Consider the following 20,169-nt stretch of genomic DNA (forward strand, 5'->3'; position numbering starts at 1 on the left):
TTTCCAAAACAAAGGGGCTTTTAAAAAACATGGATGATTTTCCCATTCCCCCTCTAAGAAACCAGCAAGTTGTATCACACCAGACAAATGCAGAATTTACAGCACTCTGTGATCTCTCTACAAAATATTTATTAGTACAGGCACAACATTGAATTCTCCACATACGTAGTATTTTGTGACAAAGCATAATTTGACTTTATGTATTTACACTCATCTGGCAGATACCACCTAGGAGTCAAACTCCCCATACCAGCTCACGACCAAAGAGACCAGTTTCCGAAAGGCTCACCAGGATCCTAGCCCCTCGTGAAATCTCTTAAAGTGCAAATACAGTCAAGGCATTGGAAAAGATACACTGCTGCTGCTTCCAGATTTGTTCACTCAATTGCTCCTGTGTCCCCCAGAGCAGGGGTTGGGACATTAACCAAGGACTTGGGAGCCTCGATTAAAAAAAAAAAAAAAAAAAAAAAAAACAACAAAAAAATCTCTCTCAAAGACTAACTTGGAGAAGGGAATTACACCCCAAATCTCCTACAGGCCAAGCAGATGTGCTCAGCCGCCACCACTGCCTATTTAGAGGTGAGCTGCTGAGTCTCACTTCCCCCTTGTTTTGAAGACTTTACTCCATACCAAATAACATGATGGGGGACTCACCTTTTAAATGTCAAATTTGGAAGGGGAATGTTGTTTCCTGCTTGGCTTTACATAAAGTTGGACACTGTTAGACCTGGGAGTGCGGTTTTTAATGAGGTCTGTTTCTCATTAGCTGGCTGCCCTGAAGAGCACAGGAATTGCAGTCCTGAAACTTTTAGAGAAGCACATAGAAGCTGGAAGCTAAAAGCTTTATTCACCTTTCCTGTCTAACCTTCCAAAAACACATGATACTCAAGTTCCTTGACAATACTTGGTACATTTCCCTCTTTTAAAAGCAGATGGAAAACACTCAGTCCTACATCAACCAAGATGTATTTGCCTGTGTGGGTGGCAATCAGCCCTGGGAAGGCATTCAGCTTTAATTTTGAACTGAGCATTAGTGCTGTGTTGTGCACAAACCTGTAAATTTATCTTCACTCCAGAAAGCCACTGGTGTTCTTAGTGTATATGTCCTTCTAGATTGGTCCTTTGGTCCTCTTCTTCTTAAACATTTCATGCTGCAACGCACAATGTTTTACAACACTGCAAGCTGAACAAATCTTTAGACAAGTGCTCAAACCACATTAGCAAAGAGCATTTTTAGAATAAAAGACTCCTAAATGCTTCCCTGTGAAAAGTAGTAAGAAAAATGGCTGGAGGCTATCTGTTCACTTTCTCAGGCAACAGACTTAGTAAAACCCTGAAACATGACTTGCTACTGAACGCTGAATTTTAACTGTTAAAATGCACTACAAACCCCAAATACCTGTACATTACAAACCACTGCAAAATACAGCTGCTTATGGAAACACCAACGAAGGTAAAATAGCACCAAGCAGCCTGAAATGCAACAATACTGAGTTGAAGAGGTGGCTGTGGAAAACTAGTCAACTGTGAGGACTGAGATAACCATCTCCCTTCCTGCTGGGCATTTATAGGTGATGGTGGGACAGTACGGGAAGAGGGATGCGGGTGTAATAGTATGAATCTCTCATCTGTATCTCCAACAGCGGGCCCGTTTGGCAAGACGGAAAGCATCAGTCCGCTGTTCCCTTCCCTCTTCCAGTCTGGAGGACGGCAAACTCACATCACTGCCCTGTGCCATTAGAAATGGCTCCTTGTGTGGTAGCATCAGCAAAGGCAAGCCGCAGAGCCTAAGGAGAAGCTTCAACCACAGCATCAATCCAGACTCAAAGTTTATCAGACTGCCTCATGCAGGCAGTCCTCCTGCTGACTGTCCCAGGCATGCGCTGCTACTTTAAAGGAGCCAGCAGCAGAGAAATGCTCGTTTGCCATCCCCAGCTCTTGGCACAGCACATTTCACTGACAAGGGCTGTGGGGAAAGAAAAAAAAAAAAAAAAAAAGGGGGCAAGGAAAAGCAAAACAGAAGCAGCTGTTCTACAAGCCAATTTACTTTTCCAGGGAGACATGATGCAAATTATATACAGGGCTCCACACTTGAGACTAACTTTGCTGTAATAGGGGAACATCCAGACAACTGACCTAAGGTAAAATGCCTGAGCATGGTTCTCCTGTATGGACTGGCACTTGAGAGCAGAGAGAACATGCCCACTACTGTGCTTGTCACCTTACCTTACCAGCACTTTACATTTAGGAAAGGGGAAGCACACATGACAGGCAAGGGAAAGAATCAACTTTCCAAGCTGTGACCCAGCACATAAAACCAAGTATGTTTGGAAAGGCAATAATACAATGAACACCATGTTTATGCCAAGCCTGTCCCAGCCTGCTGGTGGATGCATTTGATCAATGCAGCGTTTCAGGAAAAAGAAACTGGAACCAGGCTTGAAGACCAGCTTGCCAGCCTTTCTGTACCATTTGCCCACAAGGCCCTCTCGAGCAGCGAGGGCACGTCCCTCCTGTCTCTTTGCAGGGGCATTCCTTGGAGCAGAGCCACAGCAAAGCAGAGACAGCATGGTCACATGTAAGATTTTTAAAATTCAGTTCTGAAGACACCGTCTGACAAAGGAAGCGTCACTCTTTTGGGGCTATCACTGAAAACCTGCAGGACCTGTAACAAAATGCATGGTGAGCTAACTGCATGTCAGTTTTATCAACAAAGGGATACAGGTCTAAGCCTGGTGTGGGGAGAATTTAATGGAGCTTATTTACAAACGAGGGGAAAACTGCATTGGTGAAGGTAAACAGCCTAGACACCCCACAATACTGGCCCACATCATATTCTTTAATATCTAGAAGTAAAAAAATATGGCCCATTCCCACTGCCCTCCCCCCCATGATATTTACAATTAAGATCAGCCAAGATGATACATAAGATACACAGGCAGACTGTGCTTTCAGTCTCAGTTTGGTTTCTCCATCTTCCTGCTGACAGACTCCTTTATTGCTTGGGACACTGACCGGACCTCATCAGTACTGTCTGTGCCCTCCGGGATGCCGGCACAGCAAACAGCAGGGAGGCTTCGCCAAGCTCTGGCTGTGGACAAAACCTGTATGGTTTGTTGCACACTAAATCGCCAAAAAAAGGATGACAGGGTGTATCATGTAGATTTAGTCATCCACTCTTTCGGTGCGTGTTCCACTGCAAGAGAATCCAGCATCTGCTGTTTAAGTTGAAAACTGTCAGTGTTCACATTTGGCACAGAAGTAACTTTGCATCTGTGGACTGCAGTGAAACCAGAGAGATCCCAGATGTGAAAAACGTGCACTTAAGGGAAGGAACTGCACGTTCCACCTTGAAACATCAATAGCCTTGTGCACTTACAGAAGGAAAACACACAATTACAGCTTAAAAAAATGCCACAAACATTTTGTAAATAAAACAGGCTTCATTGCTCTTAGAAATAATACTGTGTCAGTTCCAACTTCAGCTGAAGCCTGCTGGGCACAGACTGGAAGGTAAGAACGTGTAGCATGCCGCTTCTGAACATGCTAGGAGGCCAAGTGGAGGAGTCCTCGCAAAGGAATGCAGCAAATAAAGGTAAGACATATGGAAACATATGCAGGAACAGGAATGCAGTCTAGGAGACCTAGGCAATTCCAATACTATGCTTGCAATGATGTGCTGCTGTTAGCAGTATGGAAGTCATCTGACAGCAGCTGCAGCGTAGGAATTAGTCGTCAATAGTTGGCAACCAGAAGGCCTACAAAAGAGGAAATAAAAAACATTTTTTACAGAGCAGAACACAAATCTCTCCTACAGCACACTGTAGGAGCTGATCACTGCTACCTTCTATAAGCACACAGGCAGAGACTACCAAAGAGGCAGCAACAGCCTCCCAGCAGTTTAAGGTTACAATCCTTGCTTACACTGGTGTATTGGGTTTGCATGGCAAGGTTCTGGTAGTGGGGGGGCTACAGGGGTGGCTTCTGAGAGAAGCTGCTAGAAGCTTCCCCCATGTCTGATAGAGCCAATGCCAGCTGGCTCCAAGACGGACCCGCCACTGGCCAAGGCTGAGCCCATCAGCGACAGTGGTAGTGCTTCTGGGATAACATATTTAAGAAGGAAAAAAAGCTGCTGCACAACAGAAACTGCAGCCAGAGTGAGGAGTGAGAATATGTGAGATAAAAAAAATCCTGCAGACACCAAGGTCAGTGAAGAAGGAGGGGGAGGAGATGCTCCAGGTGCTGGAGCAGAGATTCCCCTGCAGGCCATGGTGAAGACCATGGTGAGGCAGGCTGTCCCCCTGCAGCCTATGGGGGTCCACAGTGGAGCAGATCTCCACCTGCAGCCTGTGGTGGATACCCCACACCGGCGCAGGGGGATGCCCGAAGGAGGCTGTGACCTTATGGGGAAGCCCATGCTGGAGCAGGCTCCTGGCAGGACCTGTGGCCCCATGGAGAGGGGAGCCCACGTTGGAGCAGGTTTTTCTGGCTGGACTTGTGACTCCACAGGGGACCCATGCTGGAGCAATGTGCTCCCGAAGGACTGCATGCCATGGAAGGGACTCAACCTGGAGCAGTTCATGAAGAACTGCTGCCCGTGGGAAGGACCCACATTGGAGAAGTTCATGGAGGACTGTCCCTCATGGGAGAGACCCCAAGCTGGAGCAGGGGAAGAGTGTGAGGAGTCCTCCCCCTGCAAAGGAAGGAGCAGCTGAGACAACATGTGATGAACTGACCATAACCCCCATTCCCCGTGCTGCTGAGTGGAGGAGGTAGAGAAAATCAGGAGTGAAGTTGCGACCAGGAAGAAGGGAGTGGTGGGGGGAAGGTGTTTTAAGATTTGGTTTTATTTCTTATTACCCTACTCTGATTTGATTGGTAATAAATTAAGTTAATTTTCCCCAAGCTGACTTTGTTTTGCCCATGACAGTAATTAGTAAGTGATCTCGCCCTGTCCTTATCTCAACCCACAAGGCTTTCATTGTATTCTCTCCCCTGTCCAGCTGATGGGGCCGACAGAGCAGCTTTGGTGGGCACCTGGCATTCAGCCAGGGTCAACCCAACACAGCTGGTTTGGTTTGCATTACACATTCTCCAGAGTAAGCCAGTCTTAACAAACTGAAAATACCACCATGTACAGTGACCTAAAGAACTCGTACTTCTGCACATGCATTCACTCACTTCTCTGCTTTCACGTGTGTGTTCAAACACTGGCTTGCCAGGTGTGCTGCCCCACATATCTACCTGCCAGGTAAGGCACAATTAAGGCATAACAGACAGGGGCCTGGCTCTCACCAAAGCCCAAGGAACTATCCATCAGTGGCACTGAGCCTCCTCAGATTAATTTCTAAAATGGTCAGCACCTCAGTGAGCTAGGAGGAACTTAAAACACTTTCCTTACCATATTGGAACATGCACTAGCAAAAGTCATGAATTTTGGATTGAATTGCAGACAGGTTATAGGACCTGTGTGTTTCCCATCCAGCACAGCCACCTTCATCCCACTTTCCCCATTCCAAACATGAATCTTCCCATCCTCTGAACCTGCAGGCAGGAGTGGAAAAGAAGATACACAAGATACATTGGAGAGGCCAGCAGAGAAAATGAAGAACCTAACCTTTTCTGTCAGAGAACTGTAGGAACAAGCATGCCTTGTCTTCATAGCTTAACCTTTAAAATTCTCAAAGTATCTATCACTAGAGTATTTACAAAACATCACTAGAGTTTACACACCTGTACCCAAACAGCAGGTTTATATCTTTGCACTGCAGAGACTCAACTGTGCAACACAGTGCAATACTATTCTGGCAAAGAGGTTAACAACTATGGTCACCCAGTAGAAAAGGAGAGCTGACACCATCCAACTAAGGAAGAAAGACCCTTGCCAACTTGCACCTATGTGTGAGAGGCCAAAAGCTGAGTGTAAGAGTCATTGTTCACACAAGTTCTCAGTTCAGGCACAGAAGGAGGTAAATATTTCACTTGGTAGGCACAGAATCAAATCAAAGCCTTCACCATTGAAGATAACCAGATTTCAATGCACTATGCCAAATACCAGAGGCTTCACTGGAGATGTCGACTCTCCACATTGCTATAACAGGACAGGTTTTTCACTTCAAAATGGCATTTTGCAAAGTCTGAGGCTGGGCACTTAACATTTTTGTAATTCAATTCTGCTTTAGTCTCATTTTAAATAGGATTCCTAATAAAAATGCAAGGAAGTTTCTTCTGCTTGTGTATCTGTATATATAGCCTTTCAGGGAAGAAAAATTAAGAAGCCCAAGGTACAACTTAACCATATGTAAAAACTGAACAGAAATAAGTGTTTTGGAACTTCTTCCAGTATAGTTTTCAATTAGAAGGGCACAACAGGAAGGTAAATACGTGCAATAACATGCTCTCCAGAGACAGACTAAACAAAAAACCCCACCTCCCTTCTCTGAAATCAGGAAGTTCTCAGCCAGAACAAAAAAGAAAGTTTTGCCAAGACCATCGCTCATCCAGGAAAAATGAGGATCCGGATACCAGTTACCACAAAGTTAAACATATTTGACGTACCAGCCATATAAATAAGAACAAAAAACCCCAAAGTGCTAGGAGAGGGCAGCACCACACAGATGCATCTGACTTGTGTTCACAGGTCCTGTCAGGCAGCAGAGTGTAGCAGAGTGACTGAAGTGCTTACCTTGGGGTCCCCAACCTGCAGCACCAGGCTCTACAGCAGTTGCAACTGCTTTTTGCAACCCACTTCACTCAAGAGTCCCTCCTGCAGGGGGTGAGGAAGGGGGCCTGGGCCAGAGGAATCATATGCTAGGAGCCATCAGGCTGATGTCTGCTGCTTCTATCAAGGCTTAAGCAGAGCTTGTTCCACAGACATGGGGGTTTACAAGAGCCACACGAACAAAATGCAGCTGCCCCAGCACATCACCAGTGCAGGAATGTCCCTGAGAGCTGTACAAACACACCAGGCTACAAGACCAATCACCCAAGCACAGACAGGTGCCTTGCTCATCAGGCAATGGAGGGAAGGTCACAACATACAGCCCCAAAACACTTTGAGGCAGCACGTGAGCACATCCAGCCACAGGGTGAGGATCATTGACACAAATTATGTGACAGGTCTCCACACATTACAACAGTTTGCTGGTTTCTTTTCTGGACTAGCATTCGTATATAAAGGAAAAAATAAAAGTCTTGCAGGCTCATTTATATTTCGGTCTAGAAAATGCTGAGTAAACTAACAAAACAAAACTGTCAATGCAAAGAAAGCTTACAGCTGCGTTGTATTATTTAAATACATCTTGCTTCCCAACAGACACAACTTTAGTCCTACGTAATACACCTAATTTCAGAGCACTGAAATTCTTTCCAAGAATAATTATCTTACCTATCATGATGAACTGAGAGTCTGGTGTGAATGATGCCTCCAGTGTGACAGCCTTACTATTGTTATAACCCTATGGCACAAAACAGGAGAGTATGTAGTAGAGAGTGTGTCCACAGTAATCTCACAACCAAAGGGCACGTGCTCCCAAAACTAACACCAACTTTCAAGCAGGTAACACAGGCAACATGCTCACCCCAAACGTATGCAGGATAGCTCCTTTAAAGGCATCAATCAGTCGAATAAACCCTCCATTAGTCGATATGAGGATGAGTTTGCCATCATTACTGAACTTCAGGCCTGTCCACTCACATGTTCTATCATACTGCATCTTAAAGGTAGCAAATGGGCCCTTGAAAGAAAAAACAAAAAGGGAAATAAGATGTAGACTCTATGCATTGCTGCTAATAAGAGTCTGCTTTTAACCTTAGCTCAGGAAAAAGTTTAAGGTTTTTCAGGAGAAAATCTTTAGTCCTAAGATACCAAAGGAAAGCGTCATGGCAAAAACATGTCACTGCATGTGTAAGTTTCAAAGAAGTATGAATCCACAGTTTCCATAGCAAAAGAGAGCCACAGTAGGGCGTTTCAATAACAAACAGTCCCATACTCTACCACATTCAACAGCAGAAATTAATTTTAGGTACAATGAAGTTTTCAAACAGGGCTGCTAACTGAATTTAGAGAAAGAGCCTGAGACAGTATTATTGTCATCTGACTTTTGAAAACCATGGAACTAACTATGCTCAGTGCTTAGCCAGTTCAGCTGGCCACCCAATTACCTTCCGACAATCCTGGCTCCACCTTTGCCAGTGTTCTTCCAGAATAAGCAGCAAGAAAAAAACCCGCAAAACACCAAAACCCAACAACAACAAAAAGCCTAAACAGGAGTTTGGAACAGGTTAGAGTTAGCAGAAGTAAACTTTAACACTGGTTCAAGAGTGGATCTTGGGATTTGGTGACAGCACGTATCCCTTTCTATCTGTGAGATGTGTACTTACTGAAAACTGTCTGGGTGCCAAGTAGGCACCCCAGATAGTAAGCTGGAGTAAAGAAATCCAGCCTCTGAGCACTGAGTTTAGACTACTTCTTGCAAGCTAAAAAGTGTAAGAAGTGAAGTTAGGGTAGCTCACCTTGTCAAAAGAACGGAGATCGTAAAGCTTCACCATTTCAGAATTTACTCCGGCAGCAAAAATCAACCCTTCTGGGTCAAAAGAACACACGGGCTTCCCCTGGAGATGCATTAAACCCTAGAAAATGAAGAAGTCCAAATTATTTTGCGAAACTGATGCTCACATTTCTACCACCACCCTTTGAGCCTGCTATGAGCAGGACAGCAGCCTACGGGGAGAACAACTGAATTTCAATTGTAAATATTGAGGTTTTATGAAGGTTCAGAACTCAGCTTCTCAAAAGCAACTCTGACTACTTCAGGTCATCATACGGAGCTTCCAGTTTGCTGCAATGACAAAGTTTACATTACAACAAATCAAGACCTCATTTGAGCTGTCATCCACTGTATCCTGACTGGCAGGTCTGTGCGTGTTAGCCAGATGTCTTTATGTAACTGTATCCACATAAATAAGAACACATCTTTGATTAAATCAACAATACATTTACGAAGTTTCTGCATTTCTGAAATACCATTCTTCTCTAGAGCAGTCTAGAGATTTTACTACTACTCTCTTCCTTCCAATTTATGTCAGTTTTCCCTGTGCTCTCTGAAGGCTAGCTCGCTCAGTAAGCTAGCCAATATTCAGGGTTTGCCAGTAATATTTCTAGGCACTACGGCTGCCATCTCATGGACAAATTGAAAATTACAAGTAGCACTTTCTCAACCTGTTTCCCAACCTTTGCTGGATGCAGCTTCCAGTTACAAGTCCTAGTTTTACCATTCTTACAACTTCAGGCACTAGCATAAATCTCAAAATTACTACTGAATTTACAACCCTATCTCATCTGTAGCGACTCTGAGATTGAGATTTATCCCAAGGGAAACTTACACGTTGGCATTAAAGGCATATTCCTGGAGAAAGGCAAAATTAACATTTCTTGTCAGAAAAAGCTTGGTTTTAAGACAGATAAAACCATTTTGTAAGAAATGTAACCTTTTCTTCCTTTTGCATTTACAGTTACACCATCTGGACTAAGTAAATAGCCCTCTCTCGTAAGCAAAAGGGTCCCAGTGAGATGGGAAAATATGAGAGAACACTACGTGTCCAGATATAGGGACAAAACAGCTCATCACAAATAAAAGGTGGAGATACTACTCTTAGTCTTTCATTCCTGCCCCTGCTGCCAGCTCTGGTACTTTTCTCAGCCTACACAAAGCCTGCTTCCACTAAAAAAGTAAAGTATTCCAGCAAAATAAATAAAGACAAATAGGGGTTTGCCTTGCTAGAAAGTTAAATTTGCTCACAAACAGGTCTGATGAACAATAAAGGTGATGCAAGGAGGGGATAGACCATGTAGCTTCTGTGTTACTTTAGATCATCAGCTGCTTCATCAAATTTAATTGCATCAAGGCATCAATTTTAAACACACACCATAAACACTCAGATAAGATGCATTCCCAACCCAAGAGAGATGCCAGCTAAGAGAACACTCTCTGCATGGGGTAGCAACCTGATGAACAAGCTGATGACACCACTCTTGTTTCATCAGCTCTGAGTGTTACTTCTTGCTCTTCCCAGTGCCTCTCCAGCAGAGACATAGGTGAAAGTGAGTGGTGTTACACAATGCGACATACATATTTCACAAAGATTTGCGATCGAGGCTCCTTCAGCATTCCAGGAAGGTGTCAACACTAAATCATCACCATACATTTCTGGCAGTGTTTTTGTTTTATAACAAGCACACATCCATCTTTCATCCTTCTAACTGAAAATGCAACACACTATGCACATGAATTTGATATCCTACCTGACAATTTGGAGAACGGAGATCCCAAAGTCGAATAGTTTTATCAAGGGATCCAGAAATAAATGTATCATCCACTGGAGACATTGAAAGAGCAACCACTCTGCAACACAGAAGACCACATGCATCAGAGACACACAAAAGAAGTGAATGGAGCAACGCCTACCCCAACAGTTGTGTACAAGCTCGTAATTGCCATTAACACTTCTACAAAGCGAAAACCAGAGTGAATCGAGTGTAACGTAACTCAAGCTCATTTACAATCATTACTTCAATTTCTCCTGTACTGTGTCCCAGCCACATCTTACCTTTTTGTATGCCCTGGAAAATACCGAATGTATTTGTTGTCATGCAGGGAGAGGTATCGGATTGTATCTGAAAACATAAACAAATCATAAGCTTTATTATACCACGAACCCAATGTTATCTAAAAGTGGTCACGCAGTAAACTTGCTCCCCACAGCAACAGCAATCTTGCCACAGTGAGTAAGTCTGGTCATTTGATTTCAAGTCAGACTTTGAAACAGAATCAAGTTAGAAACCAACATAAAATAACTTGGTTTCCAAGGCAGAACTGGAAATCATGCACCAGGAAAAGATACTTCCCACAGTATGAAGTCATATTACAACTTGAAGGCAAACTGTCATGTGATTTATGCAAGTTAATTTCAAAGTTGCTACAATTTAAGTACCAGTAGGTTTTATTCCATCATTCTCACAAAATTGAGAGTATCAAATTTACAAAGTTGATACTACCACTTTTTTTTTGCTATACAGCATGAATCTTGCTGTCTTACCTACATACATGTCAGCAAGTAAGTCTCCAACTAAACAATAAGCATAGGAAATGTGCAAATTCTAGCATTTAGCCAAAGAGAAGATAAAAACATGAACTTCAAAGCCAGGACAAGACCATTAAAAAGTAGCAAATCTCTCTTCTCTTTTTTAATCTGACAATCAGCAGCTTCACACATTCTCTGCACTTAGAGCAGCTAAGCTTTAAGAGGAGGACAGAAGAGTAATCTAAAGCTTAGCCCACTTAAAGCAATCTTAAAAATACATTGAATAAATCACTGCAGCACCACAACATTTCTCAAGTGCTAATTTTATTCTGAGTATAGATGAACATATGAAGAGTAGCCCAGAATTTTGGAAGATGCTGTTGAGACTTCCTCCCAAGATTAAAAGAAATCCTTTTAAGAGGAAGCAATTATTAAGGCACAGAAGCCACTTTTTAATCTTTAAGTGCAGATCCATCTGAGTGATGAAACGTGAAGAGCACAAGTTAAACCTCTGGTATCTGAAAGCAGCATCAGCAAAATCCCTTCTCACACTAGTTAGAAGACACTAGTTTAAGCTGTTGCTGGATGGAAGAGATTGGCATTATGCACCTGCACCATACAGTGCCAAAAGATTCCATACTGCTCTAACATGTCCTGCTGGCTGAGGCTCCAAAGATAAACTGAGGGAAAAGGACATTTTTACTTTTGACTCAGAAGAACAAGAGACAACAGGACGCAATATGCACAGAGCATTTTAATACTCATAGGGCTACTGTGTTCACAGCTTTTTGAAAGGCTCATTCAGCAAAACTTAGTTTCTGGGAAAAAATGATCAAGTTACCATTTTTCCCTGAGGTTTCACATCAGGCTGAGATGAGAGTTCTAGACCTCCCTCCGGTATTTGACAAGAAAACTAAAGCTGACTGATCAAGCTGGAAACATGATGCTGGTGACACACCATTCTGAAAGGCTCTAAGTGACCTGGGCTGACTATCCAAAACAGAAATCCCCACCACCAGTGTCACATCCCATCATGGCTAGAACCAATATGCTTCAAGCATGCTGTTATGACGCACCTCTAGTTTTTCCTGTAAGAGCTGTCATTACCTGATTTCCAAAGTATCCATGCAGAATTTCATCTTCCTTTGCTAAAGAGAAAGCACTGGGGAACTGTGATCCTTTGCGATCCTTTTTGTTGGCAGTGCTCTGTCCCAGGCAAGGCAGTGGCCTGTACAGTTATCTCCTGTACCGGGTGGTATCATAGACCCTCAAACTGTACAAACTACTACCTCAGCCTGGAATCAGGCAAGAGGAACTAGGTTCAAAGGTCTTGAAGAAATCTTCAGAAGTGGATTGGTAGCAATTCCAACACATAAAATGCTTGGGAGCAAGTGCCAGCACTCCTATAACACGTTCCTGGGTTAATTTTCCCTCCTGGTAACAGCGTAACAGGTTAAATACAATGCACCTTGCCCAAGACTGCACGTATTAGGGACTACAGAGTATCTGGACCCCTACAGACAACACAACACTGGTTTTATTAGGCTTACGGTTAAGAACAGCAACACATACTTTCACATTCTATCTTTTTCTTTTCTTCTAATCAAGTATTTATCATAACACTAGCCTGCAGGATGAAGGCTCTTAAGTTTTGGTTCCTCAAAGGCTTACCAGTGCTTATAAACAAAAACTCCACAACTCAAAATGGCATTAAAAATGCTTCATTAAATTGTTAATTGTTAATTAACCGTAAATTAAATAACAGCCAAGTCAGAAACATGACATAAGAAAGTAATAATAATAAAAAAAATAAGTAGGCTGTGAAACAGACTAAAAAGACAAGTGCTTTCCGTCACACTTTTAATCCTTTTATACCATTAAATCCAATTCCCTTGGAAACTTCCTTGCTCCTCTAGTTTCAGGCCCAGCTTGTTCTAGTTTAACCTGACTTCCTAACTCTTAACTTCCATCTGCTCTAAATTCATACTCTTTTAAATTCCTTAAGTAACCTAGCACACACACAAGGCACCAGTATCTCTACTGTCAAGCTCCATCTCTGCAAACGAAAAACCAAAACCACTATTGCAGAAATTATTATGAGTTTACAAATACAATGTTAAAACCCATTTATAAAGTGCTGTGCTAAGAGACTTGTTCACTGAAAAACTCTCCGACACTGACTACAACAAACAAAACTGAGACAAAATTTCAAATGAACACTAATTCTTCCTAAGGTTGGAAACAGCTAACGTACCTATCTGTGCAAGTTCTTATATTTGAATTTTAAATTAAACTCAAATACATTAATAGAGAGCCTGCCATGAAGCTCTAGAAACCCTTCAATGTCACTGATTTACAGAGTGTAGCTATCACAGACACTGACTGTGGAGAAATGGCATGAAAATGGGTGCTCCGTCCATTACATGGAAAAAACAGATTAACAGAAGCAAAGCTAATCTCAGAAGAGTTCTGTAACCTCCTCCAGGCTTGGCTGGTTATCTGCTGAGTTACCTGAACTTCCTGCCCTCCTTGCTGCATATAGAGAATGGAAAAACATTCCCTTCCTTTGCTGTTGACTTGTGTGTGTACCAGACAGAGCTATGGCGTTTAGCCCACCTTCTGGCCACATGCTTCTTCTACCTCATTTCACGTGTAAGAAATTAAGGCCCAGATGCTGACCGAGAGCATTGGTATCAAACAGCAAAGTGAACAGCAGAATCAAGAACCCAGCTTTTATCACACTAACAATGTTATTGTTGTATTAGTTGTTGCAGCAGTGAACAAAACTCACATCAGCATACTTGAGGGAATATCACCCAGTTGTGCATTAGAGCCGAACAGTCATTCCCCTATCTCTGACAGTACGTTTATCACTAAAAAGTTGCTATAATTTTTTTCCAGCTCTTTAGAGCTATTTATCCAGACATGTAGTTTTAAGTGTAAGAAGATTAAATATGCTCAACTCCAGTGGATCACTTACCGTCTATTTTATTGGAACTGTACACAACAGTGTTGGCAGCATGTGTGTACCTGATGAGGTCCACTCCATACTTCTTACTGTACAGCGTTCTCTTTGGTCTGTCAGAAGGAAGCAGAAATAATTGCACTCACTGCAACAAAAAGCTCAAACTGAAACTCACCACATTAACAAGGCCTGTTTTCATTGAGATATTACAGATTGTTTCAAGTAGTCAGATGTTTTTATACAAAGAAAGAAAAGCTTTTGTGTTTGATTTTCAAACAAGCACCTTGGTGCTTTCTCCAAGACCACCCCTAGGCTTGAGGAGTTCCCTGTAACAGCTGCAAAATGCACTTAATTGTCTCCTCGAAAAATTCTTTTTCCCCTGACATCTACTGTAAAAAGAATACGAGGAGCTAGCAGAACAAGCCTTTAATGTCAAGCAGCACTGCCTCCTCATTCTCTTGCCCATCCAAATCTCTAATTAATCTGCTGCTTATTTTAGATTGAGAATAATTTGCCTTTTTGTTCTGTTACTTCAAAACCCAGAACAGGGTGTCTCATTCAGAATAGGGCTTCTCAGTATTAACACAAACACATATATATAACAGTTGTCTATAAAAACAATGGTATCACAGGGACTCTCAAACTACTGGAGAATTATACTCATATCCAATCTTAATTGAAGCATGAAACTCAAATATAACATTTGCAGAATTAAAGACATTCTAGTGAGATTGAAGACAACATACAGAACTGGATTTTTAGGGGTCTGGTAAGCAAGTGATGTACTGCAGTACTAGAAATTTAAAGTGCAAAGTAAACTTAGAAGTAGCTGGTTAATAGGCATATCTTGCAGCAGCAGCAATGCCTGTTTAAGCAGTGCAAGGTCTTCACCACCCTCCTTCCCCTTTCTTCCTCAGCTGAGGTAGCACAGAGGTTTCAAAGCTGGGCAGTCAACCAGTGGGGACACCAATTAACACCAGAAATAATACAGTCTCTTCCAGGAGTTATTTTTAATCCAGAAATTCATAACTCTGGTTATTACACAGGCCCACAAAATATTTTACCAACACAAACCAAAGACAACAGCATGGGAATGGAAACAAACAGCAGGAGTGGTTTAAACCAATACTGCTGCCAAAAGAAGTTTATCAGACTACACCCACAGACAAGGTATTTCTAAAATGCTCAACTTTTTCCTTGTTTTCATTAGCTTCAAATTGACACACCCAAACAAGAGCACAAGTTCAAGGCTTTTCATACCAGAACAAATAGACATTCATTCTTAAAGATTAATTCTCAAACAGCAGAAGCCATAGGGCTTTGACTTCAAACGAACTTGCTGGGGACAAGCTTCCACTAACTAAAAGGCAATACAGCAAGTGTAATTAAAACTCATACACCATCCGTACCACTTAGACCAAATCTCAACAGATTCTTCCTCAATTCCTCCAGTAGATTTTTAAATCAATTTTCAGATGCAAACATGCTACAAACTGAAAACAACACAGCAAATATAACTTTAGACACCAAAATTCTGTAAGATTATGCCTGATGTACTTTCCCATACTGCCCTCTGTAGTTACCTCAGCTATGCTATTGACCAAAGGGGGGGGGGGGGGGGGGGGAACCCACAACAAAAATACCCCACCAACTTCAAAACATACTAAGACTCTCACACCCAGTCTGGCTCTTCCTTATCTATGACCAGTTTAAAGCTTACAAGCTCTATTCAGAATAAATGAATACAGACCAAAGAATATACACAGAGACAATAAAGATTGACAGATGGACAAAAGCACATTTACCACAAAGAAGGAAAGAAAGTAATTCTGCATTTTAAGAAAGGTGAAGTTTTCATGTAAGCTGATACAAGCAGAAGCATGTCACTTCACACAAGACAGAGCACCTGTTCCCAATCAACTATTTAAAAACACAAACAAGAGAACTAAGTTTCACATATTTTTTAAACAAATCACAATCACTAAACATAATTCCAAGTTTAAGGTTAATTCATCCAGCCCACTTGCAAATCAAGCAATATCAAAGAAAAATGCTTTACGAGATCACAGTCAAATCTGCTATAGAATCACAGAACCATAGAATCGTTTAGGTTGGAAAAGACCTTTAAGATCGAGTCCAACCATCAACCCAACACCACGATGCCCACTAAACCATGTCCTGAAGTGCCACCTCTACACGTTTTTTGAACACCTCCAGGGATGGCGACTCCACCACTTCCATAGGCAGCCTGTTCCAATGCCTGACAACCCTTTCAGTAAAGACATTTTTTCTAATATCCAATCTAAACCTCCCCTGGCGCAACTTGAGGCCATTTCCTCTCGTCCCATCACAAGTTACTTGATAGAAGAGACCAGTACCCACCTCACTACAACCTCCTTTCAGGTAGTTGTAGAGAGCAATAAGGTCTCCCCTCAGCCTCCTTTTCTCCAGACTAAACAACCCCAGTTCCCTCAGCCACTCCTCACAAGACTTGTGCTCCATGAAAACATAAAACAAAACACAGGTGAGGTTTGTAATAGTATCTGTGCCTTTGTTTAAATCACTACCACTGCAGGTAAAGCCTTTGTTTAAATCACTACCACTGCAGGTAAAACCATCATCCAAAACCAGGGTCACTGATATGTCTAGTAAACACCACGGCTAAGCAGGAGTCCAGATCCATCACCTCTTTATTTGTATAAATAATACACAATTGATATATACTAAAATACAAGATAAACCTTTGCTAGACCACCATTATATCACACCATGGTTACAAATTTGCAGCCACAAGCCTCCTGTTCCCAGCCTCAAGGACTGCTGTATATCCCAACACACAGCTCCATTCTAGAAGTTTTCAGACTTCATTCTTAAGCCCCAACAGACACAGGTAAGCCTCTTGGTTATGCTTTTGAGCCAGCCTATTGTGGAAGTATTTGATGATGCAGAATGGGTTAAAAAAATAATAGTAACAATTTAGCTGTATACACATTTTGAAACAGAAGTGGAATGTCAGGTCCAAAATTACTGGATGCTCATGAAGAAGCAGGACAAATTTTTCAAGTTTGTTGCCTAAGCTCAGAATATACGTAAGGGAATTTGTGTTTCAGGAGGCAATCTTGTCCTGTCAGCCCTTGGCTACACATCACTGTTTAAACTGTCCTGACACTTTTAGAAACTGAAGTTCACTGAGATGGACCTTGGTCATACTGGTAACGACTCTTGTAGCTGTATGGCTCAATTTGGTATGGCAAAACAAAGCAAGCTAGGTGAGGGTGTACCTGAAGAGTATAACCAAACATAGGTGCATTTTAATTCTACCAGCAGAAGTGCTCATTAACGGGGGGGGGGGGGACGACCAACAAATTTTGCCACTTTTACATGGGGTAAAGTTTTAACATTCTGGCCGTTTGATGAAGTAGGGTTTCTTATACTGAAACCCATCAACCAGGACATTTCCTCCTGGCCATTATATTCATTAGCAATGACATATACAAGCAGGTGAGAGTTCCAGACCCTTGAAACAGTGATTTAAGAAAAACAAACACAAAAAATCCAACACACCACTATAGGCCTGAAACTGCCAAATTCCACCATGTCACAACAACGATCATTCACAGATTTGATTTTTCATCTCCACATGAATCTCTAGTGACAAAGTAATTCACAGCTAAAACTTTCCAGGTGAGAGAAAAAGTGTGTCTTACCTCCCTAGGTACCTCTAAAAATCACAGTTACACTTTTAAGTCAATTGATAGCACATGAGACACTTTCAAATTAATTTTATAACCACTAGAGAAATGCATCCTGAAACAGGGGTTACCTTGATGAAACTACTCTCATTGCCCTGTAGCACTGCAGTAGACAACCATCGATCTTCTACATTTAACTTAATTAAAGCAAACCCTCTGACTGTAAAGCATACATCAGGACTAGATGGAGATCGGGATGAAAGGATCAGATGCCTCCCAACCCATCAAACTATTCTTTACAAGTTTGAAAGGGGAAGAGCAATCAATACCATCTGCATTAACATCACTCAGCCCTTCTACTACTGTATATAATTAGGATCTAGAATACAATCCATGGCAGATACCATACGTATAAAGCTACCTGTTCTTACATACATAAAAATTAAATAACTTCAAATAAGAGTTCTCTCTGTCAGATGGGGAACATCAACAACTTTAACGTGCAAAGCAAGCAAACTAAATGTTAAGTATAAAGCAACATATAATAAGTGGTCTACAAAATTAAGAGAATATGCAGGATGCAATCTTTCAAACACAGCAAGTATGATGCCTTGGTTCTGCTTGAAAAAGCAGGAGGATTAGGAGTACCTGGTTTACTAGAAAATATACGCAACACTGACACATCTACCTCCTGGTACTCCCAAGCCATTTCTTTTTCATTCCTGTGTTACCCTGTCCTTTTTAGTCTCTCTCCTACAATACACATGCTCGTCTTTCTTTCACTTTCTGTATGTTTGTGATGCTCCCTAGTCTTGACTTCACAAAAAAAAAAATATAATCACCTCAGAATTACATCTCTACACCAAGAAGGACATGAGAATTAAAACTTAAAATCTAAAAGAATTTAAAGCAGCCAAGTGCATACTTGTACCAACTGAGAAAGATTTTAATGGAATAATGACATCATTTGGCTCAATTCGTTCCAACTCTCACAGAATACAAATGCCTTTTGCGTACATTCCAAGACATCAACTGCAAGTGTTATGGTGGTCTTATTTGCACACTTTTATCCTCTGAACAAGAGCACCATATCTCAAGTGCTGTGCAGATTTCTGGGGTTTTATCAATAAAACAGGACAAGCATCGTGTGATCAATGAAAGAAGAAAGATAAACTGGGCAACTCTGTTCAGTGAGAAACACACACACCATAATTCATTAAGTAACATAAATCAATAAACACCTTGACTGATTAAATATAAATTCAGACAACGTTTGAAGACACATAAATCACACGTGTATTTTAACTGTGCTTTACAGTTAAAAACGCAACTAGAGAGAAGGCTTTAAAGCACAGAGGACCACCTTTATCTGCAACGTTCCCAGACACCACTTAGGAACTAGGTTTTAAGGAAAACACCATCAAGTTTTAAAAGTTATAGTAAAACACACACCACACCATGTTCACCTTCTGGCTTAAAGCATTTATCCAAGACGTTACGCTCAAATTAGGTTATTTAAAAAAGCACATCTGTACATTGCTCACAGCAATTTCTTCTATTTTAATTAGTGATACTTAAGCCCAGAGAAGCCGGAGAAGTCCGTTTGCATATCTGTAACAATCCTGAGGCCTGGAAACCCCTTAAGCTTAACAACTATTTAGTTCTCACAGCAGTGAACTCTCTCACACTTGGGAAATTACCATCGCTGGCTGCAGCCTCGTCGCTGGCTCCAACCTACCAGAGATAACAAGCAGAGGCACCAGTAGTGCTGACAACACCATGCTGCTCCCATCTCTGCGCCCCACTTTAACCGTTTATAATTTCCCCCCCCGCCCCCGCGTCAGACGTCACTGCAGTTCCACTTACGAACCTACACTAAAAAATAACAAAAGAAAAGCTAAAGCTTACCAGCCAGACCTGCCACCTCCTCAGCGCAGTCGCACCGGTGCGGAGCCGGGCACAGCTTCTCCCCCAACGCCGCAACGGGCAGCAGCCAAACCGGCGGCCCTCGCAGCGCCACTCTGCCCCAGAAACTCCCCCAGCCCCCCCGAAGGCAGGCACCCCCCTGTCCCGGCGTGGCGGAGGAGCGGGCCTGGCCGGGTCCCCGCCACTCACTTGCCCTCCTGGCAGTCGTAGAGAACGATGGAGTCGTCGTCGCTGCTGGAGATGACGGTCTCGCCGTTGGGGCTGAAGTCGAAGCAGTTGATCTTGTCCGAGTTCTCGCGGAAGACCTTGGCCACGCGGAAGCTCCGCAGCACGTTGTCCGTCAGCTTCATCCCGCCGCCGGGCCGGGCCGCGCCGAGGGCGGCGGCGGCGCTGAGGGGAGCCGGGCGGGGCTCCGGGCGGCGGCGGGAACAGTCGGGCAGGGCCTCGCGGGGCGGCGGGGATCGGCAGCGGGCGGGGAGGGGCGGCGGGCCGGGGCGGGCGGCG

The 20,169-nt window shown here is 42.7% G+C and overlaps 1 protein-coding gene across 2 annotated transcripts; it reads right to left on the reverse strand.

The window, feature by feature from the left end:
- Positions 1-112: 112 nt before the first annotated feature.
- Positions 113-20,117, reverse strand: WDR82 (WD repeat domain 82). Of its 2 annotated transcripts, XM_041118729.1 has the most exons (10): positions 19,855-20,117; positions 14,063-14,160; positions 10,609-10,675; positions 10,304-10,403; positions 8,515-8,631; positions 7,581-7,736; positions 7,388-7,457; positions 5,402-5,544; positions 2,902-3,758; positions 113-2,665 (listed from the first exon to the last, which is right to left on the reverse strand). In XM_041118729.1, exons 1-9 carry the CDS (start codon positions 20,013-20,015, stop codon positions 3,729-3,731), a joined length of 942 nt encoding a protein of 313 aa, XP_040974663.1. In that variant the 5' UTR covers positions 20,016-20,117; the 3' UTR covers positions 113-2,665; positions 2,902-3,728. The 2 variants fall into 2 exon arrangements, with proteins under 2 accessions (XP_040974663.1, XP_029899529.1); XM_030043669.2 differs by having other exon boundaries at positions 113-3,758; positions 19,855-20,091.
- Between the last annotated feature and the right edge of the window lie 52 nt (positions 20,118-20,169).

The sequence above is a fragment of the Aquila chrysaetos genome, chromosome 20, assembly GCF_900496995.4.
Source record: "Aquila chrysaetos chrysaetos chromosome 20, bAquChr1.4, whole genome shotgun sequence".
NCBI lineage: Eukaryota > Metazoa > Chordata > Aves > Accipitriformes > Accipitridae > Aquila > Aquila chrysaetos.